Here is a 17726-nt window from a genome sequence, read left to right as displayed (position 1 = left end):
TTCATGTTTTTTTGTTTTTTTTATTAAATAATTAAAACAACTCAGGTCTGCCTCGTAACACAGCAAATGGCCTTTAATGAAATGCTTACCAGAAATGTATCAGAATACTTAACAAAATGCTTCAATAGGGAATACAGCATCTAGCCATATCTGATGCACACACATAATACTGTTATTGACATCTCATATACAGTTTGAGTGGAGAATGTTTGCTTTTTTTTTTAAATGTGAGTAAACTTCACACATTACAATCCATTTGTGAGTGAAGACAAACTCAGTCATCGTTTTGGCAAATCTTTGGGGGTGTAGCATTAAAAGTAAACCCAGGTCGTCAGCACTTTGCTAATACTCGTTGTGATGTGTGGTGTGAAAAAATCAGCTGTGTTGTTGTTCAAGATGATTTCATCTTTAACACTGACATCAGAGTAGAATAGATGTCCAACTACCATCTGCAAACATATTTATAAAAAATAAATAACATAGAAAGACACAAACATAGGGAAAACACACCCCCAGTATGCCAAACTACTGTATGTTAAAGTAGCATGCTTACACCATAAAGAGGAATGCTTTCATTGGCTAAACAGAGAGTGGGCTGTACCGATAGGAGTGCTTTGATATCTCACTGAGTGCAGTTCGATGCAAATATATAGATGAAGAGAATAAACTGCGCAAGGAAATTAGTAAAGAATCAAATTGATAATAAAACTGCATTCACTTAAATCTTGTAAGAACTTCCAGTACCAGACAGGCAATGTTGTTCAAGTCTCCACCATACACTCAAATACACACACCCACACACACAGATTGATGGATGGTGTCTGTAGCATGGCTCCAGTGTTGTGATATTAGCTTAGTCAGTGTTCGTCGGGATACGGGGCTCCTGTCAGGTAGCCGTTGGTCCCGTGATTTTTATTGGTCCCGTTGGTGGTGCTGTTGTGATGCTTCTGACTGGGTGGAGGGCTGTCATCCTCATCAGAGCTGGACTCGATGTCGCTGCGGTCGTCCTTAGACACCTGCAGCAACAAGAGGGATGGTCGGAGATTAGACTTCTCTCATTAAAATTATGGTCTGTGTCATTATCTGTGGCAGTCACTCAAGGTGGTGTCACAAATGCGCTCTTGCATATCAAACGGAGAGGTGTTCTGCCAATCAATATGAAGCAATAAACTGCAACAGCCTTAAAATCAATTTGCAAACTTGAAATATGGAGAAATATAAATCTACCAACTATCCTATTAACAGGTGAAAAGATGCAGATGTTCAATTTAGAATAATTTTGAATGCTATAAAACAAAGAAGAGCAGCAAATCCTCACATTTGAGAGGTTGCTACCAGTGAATATAAATGATTAGCTGTTTACCAGAATTGGCAATTCATTTTCTGACAGTCACATAACTGACTTATTAGCTCTAGACATGATGTAATTTAATATGTCAGGTGTCAATTTATCCAAATATAGTAAACTATTCAGGATTTATGAATAAACTGACAAATAATTACTGCTACAAATGGTGATGATGAAATGGATTTAAACAATGCTGGCAGGTATTTGAGACTGAATTTAGGCCCAGCGGTGATCGGAGCTAAATGCTAATCTCATCATACTAACATGTTCACAATGACTCATTTACAATGTTAGAATGCTAAAATTGGCTTGTTTAACCAAAGAGTTAAACAAATCAAAGTTTTGACCTGATGATGGCGCTGCAGAAAAGGTCAGAAGATCATCAGAGTTACTGCATTTCATCCTGAGGGGAGCATAAATGTATCTACTAAATGTCATGCCAATCCATCCAATATTTGCAGAGATATTTCAGTCAGGACCAAAGTGGTGGGATGTTCAATTGACTGACATTGCCATCCCCGAAGCCATGCTGCTAGTGTGGCTAAACATGCACTGATTAGGTTAGGGCTGATTGACAGTCAGGATCATGATGAATGCAAATGATTATACACGGGTGCTAGAGACATGCCATCAAACTAAATGTAAGGTACACCATGTTGATTGAGCTGTACCCCTTTATGGTGACTTACATGTAAAGGATTCCATTTTCCCACCTTGAAGGTTGCAAATTAACATGGGGAACAGAAAGAGAAAGTCAGAAGTGGCTACACAGTATTTATGGGTGTAATAGCAGCAAAACACACCATTATGCAAGAACAGGTATAAATGGAAGGATTATGTGGAAAGACTCAGAAGAGGAGCTGTGTACAGTGACTCACCTTTCCTTTGGATATGGCTCGGCACGCCGTCTTCACTATGAGGTAGGACCAGAAGGAGTGAAGAAGCTGCAGCAGGATCAGAAGCAGGTTGAAGACCCACCAGGACGGGTAGGGCCCTACAATCTCCCAACTCTCAAACAAGGTGGTATTTAAAATCCTTCCATAGCCACAGAGGGGGGAGAGAGATAATTAACTCGACATTTCACATTACAAAAACTCAAGGATTAAAATCACTCTATTAGAGTGGGGGAATGACAGTGTAGACAAAACCAAACAGAAGCCTGGGAAAAGAAAAGAAATGAGGTGGGCTCTGCTCCAGCTCTTTTGTATGTCTTTCATGGAGCACCTTTAATGATGTGTTTATAGCACAAATAGATGTGTATTTGAAATAGTGTTTGGTTTGTAGTTCAATATATGTACAACAATAAATCTAATTGTTGTAATAAAAAACGGCTGATGGAGTAGAAAAAGCAATGCAGCACTTGGCTTCATGACATACGATCAAAATTTCAAGTATCTGTGATAAATTTAACTCTGGGCCAATTCTTGCAAATGGCTGTCTGTGAATCATACTCCACATACTGAAGCCATGGCAACAGCTTTACAGTAATGACAACTTTACTACTGCTGTGGTGGGAGCTGACTAAAATGTAGTTGTTGGATCATCATATTACAGTGTGGCAACAAAGGCAGAGAACAGTGGGGCGCCGTATAAAATCTTTTAAGAAATCCTTGAGTGCTGCATAGACTAATCCAAAAGCCTCTGTGTTTCTCAAATGCTTTCCTCAGAATCACACTACTTGTTAAAGACAACAAAATTGAATCTAGATGCTCAAAATAGCATTTTTGTGCTGATCAAGTATCGATGGGTATCTCAAAGAAAAGCAGTCTGCCTGATTTTGGAAACTGAGTCATTTCTCCCTTCTATAACGAAAGGTATGATAACGCTGCTCCTGGTGACTGCATGATGACTGTTGAGCACACTTTCAGGGACTAAAGCTGATTAGTGGTAACTCTGCGAATATCATCAGAATGGCCCATTATAACAGGCATTCACCACCTATTGTCATTAGACTTTTAAATGTCTGGCCAAAAAAGGCCAAAAGAAATTATTTAAAATATTTAAATCTGCCTAATTTCTCTGGCACAGAAATGAGAATAGATAAGCTACAACTTATAATGTTGAATAAATGTAATGTAAATATAAAAGTGAAAAAGCAACACAACCAAAATGATCCTAATGTGTGCAGAACCCTTTGATGTTTTAACAATTAGGTGAAACTCTAGACACTGTTTTCAATGATAAAGCAATATCCATAATGATCTGTGCTTCATTTGTTGATTTGTATGGATTTCTTTGAGAGGTTAAAGCTGCTGTATCCATAGTAACTATTTCTTAGCAACAATATTCACAGAGATGTGTCTGAACTGAAAGCCGTCGTAGAAAAAGTAGTAAAAAAAAAAAAAAAAAGAAAAGAAAAAAAACACTGAGATCACGGATGGCCTGCCAAAATGTGCAGAGCAACTAAGACATCTACTGCATGGATCTTTTAACTCTCTGACTGTCTGTATGTGCTGCAGTGTATGCAAATGGCAAGGTAACACTACTACACTAAAGCCAATCGTCGGAGGGATGCTAATTATGGCACACAGGAGAGTGAATAACACTTACCAGACAGGGTAAACTCCCAGTCTAGAACTTATGAAGAGAATTGCAAACATTGCAAACAGGAGGTTGCACAGAATCTGACATTTGGCATAGTTGGCCATCTTGGCAGCCTAGGAAAAAATAAATCAACAATTAATTTCATCATGTCAACAACTGCTTGAAATATTTCTGACAGTATAAGAATAAAAAAAGGCTCTTGTTTCCAGCAACTCTATCTGTACCTGTATGATACAGTCTGACGTAGTGCTCATGATATAAGACTTGTATTTAAATGTAGATAAAGATCCACCCACACGCCCAGCCCCTATCTATAGCATTTTTTCTCTCGCCAGTCCTCACCTCTATCAGCACGTCGGCTGCATCGTGGAGACACATGACCAGAGTTCCCACTCGTGCCATGTTGTTCACGTAGGAAAAGGTAATGAGGGAGATAGTTGCCACATGGTGCAGGAACATGATCAGGAAATCCTGGTGACACAATTGCCAAGGAAATGTCACATAACTGTAGAAAGCACTTCAAAAACTGCTTCATGGCTGTTTGAGTCACTGCATGCAGGACAAAGCCAGGGCTTCTAGTACAGTACAAAAATGTGAAAAAATAAAATGGATTTGACCACTGTGTGCGCACACAGTGGCCTTGTGGGTTTACACTGATGAAAATTCAGTATTTTCAAAATGGCAAGGCCCCCACTGCTGACTAATATCAGCTCAATTTGTGGAACCATTGTGCAACGAAGTGGAGCCTGTTTTCAAAATGAGCAGAAGAAGCACTACGAATATGTTTTCATGTCCTTGAAATGTGCTTTGCTCAAGTTAGTGGGTGCACATGTCACTATTGTGTGGACCCATGTCTTTCAAAATAAAATTTCAGTTTTGTTAAGGCATGTTCATCATGTGCCACTGTGATTGGCGATGCTATTGAAAAGATATAAAAAAAAAGTTATGACAAGGCAATGATTAATCACCACTTAAACAAAAATAGCAAGCACGTCCTCAGTGTCCGAGCATTCATGAACACTGTGTTGTTGCAATCGTGTGTCTGTTTGTTTACTCTTCATCTGATTGTGTCATTGATGGAGGAACATGCAGATCAGTTACTGAAGTAAAAGTGGCAATACCACAATATAAAAATACTGCTTTACAAGTAGAAGTGCTGCATTGAAAATGTCTCTTTATGGAGTATTATCAACAAAATGTACTGAAAGTCCCAAAAGTGCTAAATGCAGAACAATGCCCCCTGTGCCCCTGTGACTGTTGCACTGTTATATACATTATACTGCATGTTTAGATTATTACTACTGATGCAAAAATGAATGAGCAGTATGTTAATGTTGTACATGATCATGGTGGAGAGATTTGTAATGAATTTATATACTAGTTTAATATATAACAATACATTATATTTAAGAAGCTCATCATATGGTTTGTATGTAAAATCTTAATTTGTAAAGTACCTAGTAACTATAGATGCCAGGTGAGTTAAAGGTATATTATTCTGCTCTGAACTGTAGTGGAATAAAAATATAAAGTGGTATACTTAGTTATTACATTCCACCACAGTTCTAGCTAAAACAATCACTACTGTGGCTACAGTTAATATCTCGTGAAAATATATGACCCGTCCCGTCATTATATGGTCCCATCTTGGTATGAGCCATTAGGTTTGGGATTTCCTTGAATGGAGCTCCAGGTGACTAAGGATGCAGACAGGTGATATGGGGAAGCATTCCTCTAGCAAATCTTTAGCTACTGACACGTCTCAGCTCAAAGCAACCAGAACCAGTCCAAAATAGTGAAAGAATGAGAGGGAGGATGAGAAGGAAGAGCAATGGTGCAAGATACAGAATGAAAGCAAGGCCAGAGTGTGCAGGGGAGAACATACTGGAATTGGCAGGGGGTGCAGAGGACCTCCTCAGTGTAGCACTGTGCATGAAAAAACTGAAAGGAGAAACAAAAACAGACAACATGCCAACAGTCAACAAAGAAGATGACAGAGTGAAGGCATACACAGCATGGCATCATGGGGGCTGCTGTGAGTGCAGTGAGTGGAGTGTGGAGAGGGCAGAGCTGGGGATGGACTGGAGACAGGAGTAAGATCATGGCTGGAAAGCATGCAAATTGATACTTAATGAACCAAATGTGTGGCCATTTTTATATACAGCTATTTAAAACAGAGAATGTGAGAATGTGTGTTGAAGTTAGTTGTTTCCCATTAAGAATATCTGTACAAACTGAAACTGGATCTCAGCTTTTACAAACACTGACCAAGGTGGGCCTTTCAAACCTTGAACCTTGTTTACAGTACTATGTATATAATACATTTGCAGTATACACTTAATATATTGTATATGGTTAATGACACCTGACACTAAGCACCTAACCACTTAATACATGAAAACATACATAACAATTATATGTAAGTACTTGTAACAAGTGTATGTGGATTATTTTGTGCTATTTTTCAGTACTATGATTTGGTAGTAAACCTGGGGCCTTTTCCCATCAGTACATGGTCTTGTCTGGTATAATTATTTATTAAACAACAGATTGAACTTTAAATCTGATATTACAGTGAAACTGCTCTTTAAAGTTCAGTATAATGTCTGCGTGTTGAATGGCACTATCTTTACAAAAGTAAAGAGTGGATTATACAAAAACTTTTAATTAAACAGAACAAACTCTACGCCAACCAATGGCTGTCCGAAAGTTTGAGAAAAGTTTTTATGAAGCGAATCCAATTTCTGAATATTTGAAAAACTGCTAATCCTTTCTACCCTTTTAATGTTTTGTTATTTCACACATCAGTGAGAATACACTGAGGCAGAAAGCAAATGTTCACATGCAAAAACATAACAGAGTCATGGTGACAGTTAGAAAAGAGACAGTCAGACAAGGATAATGATGCAATGTTATATTTCTACTTAAAATGGCAGAAACAGAACAGAATTGTCTTGTTTAGACACAAAAAGTGACGAAAAGTGTCACTTTTTGCTGTGCAGTAGATCCTTCACCAAATATTCAATGATGCATGTTATTAGAGATATCTTGGTGTGACTTGCAGTCATTCTTACCTTCCTCCTGATGTCTGTGAATTGGGAAAAGAGTAAGGACAGGTAGAAAGACAGCTCCAGTATATAGTAATAATGGATGTCCACAGTCAGTGGCTGCATAAAAACACAAAGCAACAGGGTTAAAATAAATATTTGAGAAGTAGGAGTGTTGGTTATGCAATTCATCTTGCTGTATCATGATTACTGAAGATGGGTGAAAAGTGCTGTGTTAAAAGACTTTTACCTGATAGGGGTAGTTGTACCAGCACTCTTTAGTGTTCCATAACCATGGAGTCTGCAGAAAATAAAAACAGTGACTCAAAATAAATACATTTTAACCTTTTAAACAAATAAAACTAGATTGTTTTAGATTATTTATATTTGAAATATAAAAGATCATAAAACTCTTGAGTGAATTACCAAAGCTTTGGAAGTACTATAATGGAGTTTACTGTGAAAGCTCCAGGGACAACAATGGAATATTCCATCCCTGACGACAGCTCATATGATGTATTTCATAAAGTTAAAACAGTGCTGTCAGTTAGTCAAAACAAACCAAAAAAGGTATTTTACACAAACTTCTGTTAAAGCCTTTCAATAAAACATAAAAAGAGCCGGCTCCATTAATTACAACATCAATGCAGTGCTATGTTGCTCCCACACGTACAGCTGGGGCTCAATATTTCCTTGTTATTTAACACTGTACACGTGGATATCAATGTAACCACTGAAAATGTATAATTCCCTAGATTGATTGTGAATGAAATCAATGTGGTTTATTAAACACTGAATGTATAAGGGCGCATACTAACAGTGCATACATTGATGTAAAAGGAAGCAGGATAACCGAGGAACCAGTGTGGTTTATCCTCAAATGAAGTCCTGAGTAATGACATGATATCAGGACAAAAAGAGAAATGGTAACTGTGATACTAAAGAATGCATTATAAGCAAACACTGACCCATCGCTGTGAGTGAGTTTACATCTCCAGACCTGCTCTATTAATAAACCCCACAGTGAATGGCGTCTGCAGCAGGGACTGCCAAGGAATGAACTATTTTCACAAAGTGCTATGTCATGCAACTTGTTTCTTTGGGAGATTTTCCCCTTTCTGCTATCTCAACCATTGCTCTGGTGATTACACTAAATTATGGATTTTCATGAATATATGCATGAAATATATTAATTCATCTCAGCCACATATTTCCGTAATATTTAACTGGCTCAGTGGGCAAAATGACCACAAGTTCTGAACTCTAACAAGGTTGCTGGTCACTCCTCAGTAACCTCAACAGAGGATTTTACTGGGTAGGAGTACTAGGAATGCTCTAATTTCCAAGATCCCTTTAACTATGCACAGTATGGAAATACATGGTAACATGATCAATTCAACAATTTTCACAAACCAAGTGAACATTTGCCAGAGGTTGAAAGGTAAAAGTGTTTTTAAAAAAAAAATTCAATTTTAAAAATATTCACCCTGAATGTAGAATTGGCATTATGTTTGATAGAGAAGTTAGCATGCTGTAGCTAAGCCACACAGGGGACAAGCTAATCTAAAAAGTGAGTCACTCTGGCAGTGGTCACAGTACAACAATCACAGTACAATGGAGAGCCATAAGGAGAACCACTTTAACATGATCCATACAACACAAACATAGTCGTCTAATCCACTGAACATTAACACTATATGTCATGTATGTAAAGTTTAGAAAATAGCTGCCAACAGGTAACTACGGTCATCTCAGCTGTTCTCATTTTGCAAGCTGGCACTAGCATGTGCCATTTCACGTGACTGTTGAAATGGGAGAACATGACACCCAGTAATACTATATATATGAACATTAACTTCCAGCACCTTACATTCACAATTCAAAGAGAGTCATCACTGAGAAACTGAAACTGTGTTTTATTTGTCAGCAGCTTCCCCTTTACCTTGACAGATCTTTGTATGATCCATTATTAACAAACTGTTTTTGTCCTGGGCTGGATTGCTTTACTTTGTAAACTTAGTCCCTCACACCATAACCTCCATTGTGCCTCCCAGTCTCATGACTAGGCATCATGCTATTCATAAACCACAAGATTTTCATGCTGGCCATGGACGTCTACACTGCGCTCTGTCCAAAATGGCCTCAAACCCCAATGACTCATACTAACTTTAGCAGTCATAACAGGAGGCTGGTGCTCAATTGTCCATGTAAAACTTACCTTTTTAAGGAAACGCACTCCGTAGGTAAATATGTATAGATAGAAAGTAAACCTCCACCTGAAAGAAATAAAGAAAAACACACAGTAACAGCAAGAATGAAAGCTGTAGAATGACACTTCATTGTCTTCATCCTGGGTAGATCTAAATGAAAGGCTACAAAAAGTCCAGGGTTAGCTTAACTTTGCTGAACACACATATTTAACAAGCCTCAACAGATCTACCATTATTTTTGCAATTAACAATTTATTTTATGGCACCTTATAACCTCGAAAAATGTGGAGGTATATCTTGCTGCTCCCAAATGGCTTTGGTAGGCCATTGACTAAGTGTGGGGATACTCCAGACATTCGCCCTCTGATAAGCAGTGTGTTTACAGTTTGCATTTGATCCCTTTATTTGGTTTTTCTTGGCTTTCTCTTTTTTCTACATAGTTTTTACATTTTTTCCCAGAATCTCAAGCTTTTTGCAGTAAAACAACAGAATTAGAAGATTAGAGAGAGAAGAAAAGTGTTTTAATCCTCTCAGACCAATTACTTGAAAATAATGGAGCTGCATCACATCCTCTGATTCAACAATACAGATGCATTCCAAAATATAAACATCACCAGGGGATGTGTAAGTTAATGCAACTTGTACTGTATACTACTTATATAGTTTGTTTTTCATTTGCAGCACACTGCAGCACACAAAGTGGTGCGAGGTCCTCTTACTTCTCCACATCTGCAGTCTGGGGTGATTCACCAAAAATGGGACATCACCGACTTCACATTGGTGAGGTCCTGAGGGAAAGACGAGACACTCACAGTGTCCAGTCCCAGCCCAGCCTGCTCTGTGCTTTATATAACCCTGCACATCGTTTACAGTAACCACAACTACACAATAGTAGGGAAAGTGATCATGAGGTCTGAGCTTACAGGCAAAGACGAAACTGCTTCAGCTGACATTTCAGTGATCAAAGCCTTGCTGAGCAGGGAGAGAGAATATATACCCAACTCATAACAGTCAGCAACTGGGAGGAAGGATTTAAGACTGGCTAACTAGCAAGTCCCTTTCTGCAAAACTCTGGAAGTTGCATCAGACAAAAGCAAATATCCTTATGCAGGGAACAAAAGCAACTTTGACTGCAAGGCTTGAATAAAAGACCTCCTCTTGTGCGATCTTGAGTTGTCACAGCATTTGACAAATTCGTCACCAATTAGATTAAATGTTTTTTTCCCAGTGGGGACTATGTCCTAAAATATATACACATAACATACACATCTGAATACAGTGTGAGAGTTTCATGAAGTAAAACATGTAGAAGAGGAACAGAACACAGCAGGATTCCCCTGACACATGAAAACAGCCACTATTCACCCCCATTGCTGTGACAGAAGCTGCGTATGTAAGATGAGGTTCTGCAGGTTGTGCTGTGTGGTTTTTTCCAGCTGACCTCAAATCAAACACATTTTGACAGCCACAGCCTCCAAACACAACATGACACGAACACTTAAAAAGAGAGCAGGGTAAATCCATATCACCTCCTCAGTTCAGGCACATCTGACACAGCAAGCCTTTCATGTGGATTTTTGTTCAAGATATTCAGGTGTAACTCTCAGTGGAGAAATTACGAACATGTTAACATGTGGCCTGTGGAAGCTGTCATTAACTGCTGTTTGTGCTTGATCAACAGTATTGTAAAGCCAAATTAACTGGACAAGTCTACCTGGCACGCAGTAAAAACTGTTGCATGGCAACTGGTTCATCAAGCACGCAAGAGTCTTTTTCAAGTGCTGCTGAATCGCTGCTATATATGTACAATCACAATGACTCACACAGCTTCCCATGAATAGATTTTTTTCTGAAGTCAGGCACAGATGTTTTTTTTGTAATTATGAGTTATGTTTTCCAAATACAATGTTGATAAAGACTGGTTGTAGAGAGACTGAAATGTTTTTCATTTAATTATCGAAAGGTCACTGTTTATTTTCTGCTCATGATGTAGCAGCAACTAGTCAATTACACTTGTAATTAGTTGTCGCTGGTTAGTAACTGTTGTTAAAGAGTCAGGTTTATTAACAGCTAACTAAAGTTTATTGATATGACCAAATAGCAGTAAGCTTGTGTAATGAGTCAGGATACAAATAGAACCACCATCCCTTCATAATGGCTTGATTATACATTAATGAATCATTCATGATATCTGATCAAACTGTGGGTTTTAAACTGAGATAGATCCACTGATTCCAATGAAAGCAAATGTACCTGTTTAGACAGAACATCGCTTGAGGACATAATTGTGGTGGGGCAGCACTGATTGGATCAAAAACTAAATAACGAGGTTACCTTTAGTCTGTGTGTAGCACCTAGCTTTGGAATAAAATGATAAAAAGCAGGTCCTGCTGGTTTATTTAATTTAATTCTTTTGTCACTTCTCCAGGTGGGTAGTTGACTGCAACTGTTTGCTTCCAGATGGTTCAACATAAAAAAATCAGTCATGAGGCTCGAGCTTTAATCAAAATTCAGTTGTGAGGAAGCCTTGATATACAGTATATTCCCTCTTCCCTCTCGCTGTTAAACCAGCTTCAGGCAGTAATAGCTATCCTTTTCACCTTTGTATATTTGTCTAATTTGGTCTGATCACTAGGCATGATTTCCAATTCCCCACATGAAAAAGCTCATTAATAGCTAGTTATTTTAATGTGGTGTTAGCCAGAAGACTGCAACTAATTTTTGTGGAAAAACAGGGGTGTGGCTGTCGTCTCTCAAGAACACGTGTATATGGCTCATCTCTCAGCATGAGCATAAGCATGTGATGAGCACAAACATGCTTATTAGTTGTCAGCTTGGTGTCTACTGAGCCGCTTCTAAGGAGGTGTGTTGGTTTAAAGGTATGAAAATCACACACTTACATATTGGTCAGAGGAAGAGCAGTAATGGGGCTATTGCTAATCTCAGCTGTTATTACTGGCATGTTTCTGTAGAGGTTAATCTACTGCAGGCTTTGGTTTTGTATCTCATTCAAATCTTCCGTTTGATTAAGAGAGCGTAGTAATTGGCCATTCATTGCCAAGAAAATGCTGGTGTTAATTTTTAATTATGAATGTGAAATTTTGCAATGTCCACCTCAAAACAACAACAAAAAATAACTTAAAGGAATAGTTTAAGATTTTGGAAAATACATTTAACATAATATATCTCACTATATCCCAGGCTAGTTCTTGCATAGTTCCTTTTTGCAGAATTATCATCAAAGGCAAGTCACTGTGCCTGGCCAAGAAAGACTGCAGCAAATAACCCCTTCACAACCACAGCTTACTGCTTTAATACTTCATTTTTTGTTTGGTTTAAACAAGTAAGATATTATGTGTTAATTAGTGAGCTGTTAGATGTATTTTGTTACCTTTGGACAGAACCAGGGCAGCTGTTTCCCCCTGTTTCCAGACTTTGTACTGAGCTAAGGTAACTGCTAGCTTTATATTCACCATACAGACACAGGAGTGGTATCAATCTTCTCATCTAAATCTTCGCAAGAAAGGGGATAAGCATATTTCCTGAAATGTAAAACGATTCCTTAAAGACCCATTGTACATGCTTGTATTATATATGTATAACCCCAAAACCACCCCAAACAAAATCCATTGAAAACCATTTTAGCACACATCAAAGGACAAAGATAGATATTACAGGATAAAAATAGTAACTCTATTTAGTGATATTAAGTCACAGAAATACCCAGTCTCTATGTCTTGAGAAGCTGTGAATTGCATTATTTTGCTTGTGATCATTTCTTTGTTCTCAGTGAAAGCAGAGAAGAGACAGGACAGAGGAAGATGAGATCAGAGAACTGAGGCCATTGAGGACATCAAAGCATGATCCTGCCTCAGCCTGTCCTAACCAAGGAGCACTGAAGAGGGGAGGGGTTCACAGGTAAAACTACACTGCACTACACTCTTAATTTGTCATTTGGTCTCTTTCTAAATATAATTCATAATTCTAAACACATGAAACTTTTGACACTGTGCTATAATCATAATAACAAAAATAATAATACTTCTAGCGGGTCATTTTCTGTTTGTTTCAATGACTGTTTCTTGCTATGACTGCAAAACATCTGTTTTAAGACATTTTTGGAAAGATTTCAGTTACTGTTGTAAGAAACAGGGGTTACTGTGGGTTACTTGCCAAAAAAAAAAAATCCATACTTGAACTTGTTGGAAGGGCTTTTTTGCTGTGTATCTGGGGAAAAGGAGAGGCAATAACAATAGCTGGTAAACAAACTCCATGCAGAGTCTTCATTATTCCCTGAGCAAATGTGTCTGCTACATACTGTCTGCATAATGAAAAGAACAGACAACAGATCAGCCATCCTGACAACTGAGAGACAAAGAATGCTATCAGTCTGCAACAGCTGTGCATGAGGGCCTAATTAGAGCACAATCGCTGCTAAAGGATTGAAGCCAACCCCGTTTGAAGAACTGCATCGTAAGCAACTGAGACACACAACCTGGCCAAACTATTGCAAAGCCCACTGTCGTCTGCAGTCAATTATGCTGTATGCAGATAACGGCTTTGGCGTAATCGCTGCTTAAGGAGAATGAATGCCAGCTAAGCGTGTTCAAAAAGCCCATACATGTTTCAGAGGAGTACAAATCCACTTTCCTCTTGCGTGTAAGGAAACGGGGTTGCTTTTTCAGATTCCTCTCGAAGGTTGTAATAGGAGTCCAGTGGTCTAATCAGCCAACACTGTCCTCCTGAGTGAACAGCAGCCTCAGGCAGATCAGAAGATGTGAGGCTCCCTGTGTCTCAAACTGCCAGATTGGCTCTACTGGTGTCAGACATGACTCTGCTCTGACAGCCACACTCGCTCATTGGCCTTTAACATCACGCTGCTAAGTAACTACAATCTCCCTGATGGCAAACCCTCTCCTGCAGATTAGCCAGTTCTCTATTACAGCCTGAGTGGGTTTGCTGGTTCGCACTGGGACACATTTGACTATTATCCCACAGCAGCACCAGCATTTATGTTGCAATCTTCATAAAGCATGTAAGAGACAGAAACGGTTAACCAGAACTGACGTAGCGACTGAATGGCAGGAGATGCATTTCTGCTTCTCTTTGTCTATTTATCAAAAATAATTAAAGCTCAAACAATAGGTTGATTAATTGAACAGACAAGAAAAGTAATCAACTAAACTGTTCTGATAACTGAAGAATCATTTCTGGGGTTTTTTTCAAACAAAAGTGCCAGACATTCCGGTTTCCTGATGTGAGGAGTTGCTGCTTTTCTCTGTTTTATATCATGGTAAACTTAATATTTTGGGGTTTTAGACTATTGGTCCGACAAGACAAGCAATGTGAAGATGTCATCTTGGAAGACATTGTGATTTCACTATTTTTGGAAAATTTGGACATAATTATGAAGTAATAGAGAAAACAATAATCACTGCAGTAATCAATAATAAAGAGACCAGTTAATTATAGCCCTAAAAATCACCTTTAAATTAATGTCATCATTTATTTAAGTAAAAAAAGTTTGTGAGAATGTGCTTCTAAGCAGCCATGGTATTTCCCCTCATTTCCATACAGTATGAAAATGAACTTGCAGAAACATGAAACTCGCTGGGATAAAGTTATCTATCACTGCGCACATTATATGTTACCTGCTTTTACTACTGTCACGGTTGTGTTATTGATGAGTGGCAATTCAGCGCAGCCTATTTAAATCAGCCTTCACTTCAAACACCATTACCAACCAACAATAAATTCACATCACACAATGTAAAGCAATAAAGCAGCCATGATGGTCAGTGTGATGAATTACCTACATGCGTCAGGAAAGTCGAATGTGGTAATTCTTTTTCACAAACTTGGACGTCACTGCATGCAGAGAAAATGCCTTGCAGCCAAGTTAGTTATATGTTGTGGTGTTAAATGTAATTTGCCTTACATGCTTTCACAGAATCGAGCAAGAGTGCTGGGCTTCTCCTGGTTGCGCCGTTGTCTGAACCAGCGTTGGATGGTCCGTACATCCCAGTCGAGCTGCTTGGACAGGCCTTCGAGCCTCTTCTCATCTGGGTGCTGGCAAGACAAAAGAAGCACTCAGTGTGTTAGTGTAGAGGTAGCTTTAATTGCAGTACAGGTTACAAAGGTATGACAGAACATGAACAAGAACAAGAAGAACACATGCACCACCTTGGTTATAGCAGTGAAGACCTTCTCGAGGATGGCGTTGGGTTGTGCTTTTTGTGGCCCGTTGGCTTGGATCTTCAGGCCCATCGCACATGGTCTTGCAATAAACCTATAAGTAAAAGGTCAGGACCCAAGTCTATTATCAAAATCAAAGCAGAGACAGTATCACTGAGGTGAATTAAGGGTGCATTAGTCACATTTAGCGATGGGGACATGAAGCATACGTACATCATCAGGAGGTGCACGTGCATTTCCATAAATTCTTTACTGGTAGTGAGTAACAGTAATCTGGTCCTAGACACAAGCATCTGAGTTATGATATGGGTATATAAATAAACTATTGATTTATACAGCACCACATGGATTCAACACCTACAAGCCAACATGATATTCACTATTTAATTAACAAGCTGCACTTTCAGGGACAGATTGCAGGGTTCAGTGGAGAAATTTAAGGCCTCAGTCGCTTCACCCTAAAGAGACTCCTGACCCACATGTGCATGAGGTGCATTGCTGTGACCATGATGACTCTGTGCCTTACTGTATATTTCTGTATGTATAATAACAGTTGAAGAAATTGTGATGCAACATGCACCCTATCTCAACTGGGGCAGTAAAGTTGAAAAAAAAAAAAACAAACTGAACAAAACAGCCTGTTCTCAGCATAGTGCTTTACTGAAATGTGGGTTTTGGGCTGAGAGGGCAGTAACTGGGTTTGGGCAGGTAGGGTAACTTGGCTGCACTGTGTGCACTGACAGATGCATCAAATGCAGACAACGCGTAATGCTGCAGGCCTGCCGAAAGAAGGACGATCAACCCCGGTGATTTGTGGGCTAACCAGATAAGATGCCATTGTTTAGGTAACAGGCTGACGAACACGGACAGAGGGCTGTGCCGCATCATTCACCGGAACATTTAATCGACATAATAACAAACCGTGTCGCGGCCACCTGGATCACGGCGTGTGCTTAGACCCACCTTTCGAAAACCAGCCGTATCATAAAGATGCAGAATGCTAAAGGACACGCCAGATAGAGGTCCTCGGCTTGCGGGAACGTAGCCTCATCTGTGTTTTTTAAGTCAGCCCAGGTTACATTGTGGGGGAGCCAGAACCTCTCGTTCCAAAACCACGCCAAAATACCGGCCATCTCGCCCCGCAGACACACACCGCGACCGGGTCGGAAGAGAAATCGACGGCCCGCTGTATCTCCGGAGGTCTCTCCCAGCCGATCTGACCGCGCTGGCTCGGTCGATGATGAGATATCCGTGTGAGATCCGTGCGTCCGCTTCCCCTCAGCTATTCCACTGTAGGGAAGTAGACTCAATCAGCTCCTCCGCGACTGATTGGTGCGTTGAAATGTCATGCAGCTACAGTGGGTTTGCGCTGTGCCGGCTGCATCACGGTGTAAAAAAGAGTAACACCAAACCTAAAAGCAGGTTCCCTCATGATCTGACCCTGGAAGATGTTTTATTATTTGGCGCGTTTGTTTTTACGCTGTTATGCTGCAGCAGGAATCACGACATTAAATTGCACAACATCAAAGTCAACTTGAAGGATTTATTTCAGCCAGACTCGTCATGGTCGTTCACCAGCATGAGTCCAACAGGGAAATGTAAGCGCAAATAATAAAGCAACAATGTAGGAACGGGCTCAAAGACTACACCATGCTTGATACACTGTGCCACCTACTGACAGCTTTGATGTAGCAATCAGCAGATGTGAATCTGACCTTGTAACACTTCGTGAATTAAAATGTGGTGTGACCTATTATTATTATTATTTTTTTTTTTGAAGTGAAAGGGACACAATCTAGCATTTATGTAAATAGTTTGGATGGTGTTCCTGAACAGCACTGCGTTATATTGAGTTTCTACTATTTTGTCTAGCGCATTTATATCAGTGAAATATCAGAAACACCTCTTATTATAAGGCAGTACATTTAAACAGAACTACAAATGGACTTTTTTTAGTTAAATCAAAACACCTTTAAAAACAATTTCTACAAAAACTGAATATAATGAGGCAGAATTTATTGCACGGTATTAAACTGCATTAGTTCAGGTGTAAACTGGCAACGCAGTACACACCTGAACATACGTAAGAAATGTTTTATATACGCTATAAAAAAAAATATTGATTTAACTTTACTCACTCTTATGAAAGATAGATCAGAGGGAATATTTGCGGATTCCGTAGCATTATAGTAGACACACATTACATCAATAAAATATAATAATAATATAGCTAATATATTTTTTTATTATCATTGGTTAAAAGGCTGATTATTATCTCGATTAATTGTTTTCTTTATAAAATGTCCGAAAAGAGTGATTCCAGTCACAATATCCTAAAGTTGAAGATGTAATTTTTGCATGGCTTTTTTTTTTTTTTGTACC

General features: G+C 39.1%; 1 protein-coding gene across 1 annotated transcript; it reads right to left on the bottom strand.

The window, feature by feature from the left end:
• cers6 (ceramide synthase 6) lies at positions 1–16644 on the bottom strand. Its single transcript, XM_071473987.1, has 11 exons — positions 16308–16644; positions 15333–15438; positions 15088–15218; positions 9158–9215; positions 7190–7240; positions 6967–7059; positions 4235–4363; positions 3899–4005; positions 2227–2383; positions 2038–2061; positions 1–1016 (listed from the first exon to the last, which is right to left on the bottom strand). The coding sequence occupies exons 1-11, from the start codon at positions 16475–16477 to the stop codon at positions 858–860; spliced, it is 1185 nt and encodes a 394-aa protein (XP_071330088.1). The 5' UTR covers positions 16478–16644; the 3' UTR covers positions 1–857.
• Positions 16645–17726: the final 1082 nt, after the last annotated feature.

Source organism: Trachinotus anak, unplaced genomic scaffold (assembly GCF_046630095.1).
Source record: "Trachinotus anak isolate AG129_WGS33_773 ecotype Australia unplaced genomic scaffold, CSIRO_AGI_Tana_v1 ptg000001l, whole genome shotgun sequence".
Taxonomy (NCBI): Eukaryota; Metazoa; Chordata; class Actinopteri; order Carangiformes; family Carangidae; genus Trachinotus; species Trachinotus anak.
The sequence above is the reverse complement of the archived record's forward strand: the minus strand, read 5'-3'. Positions and strand labels throughout refer to the sequence as shown.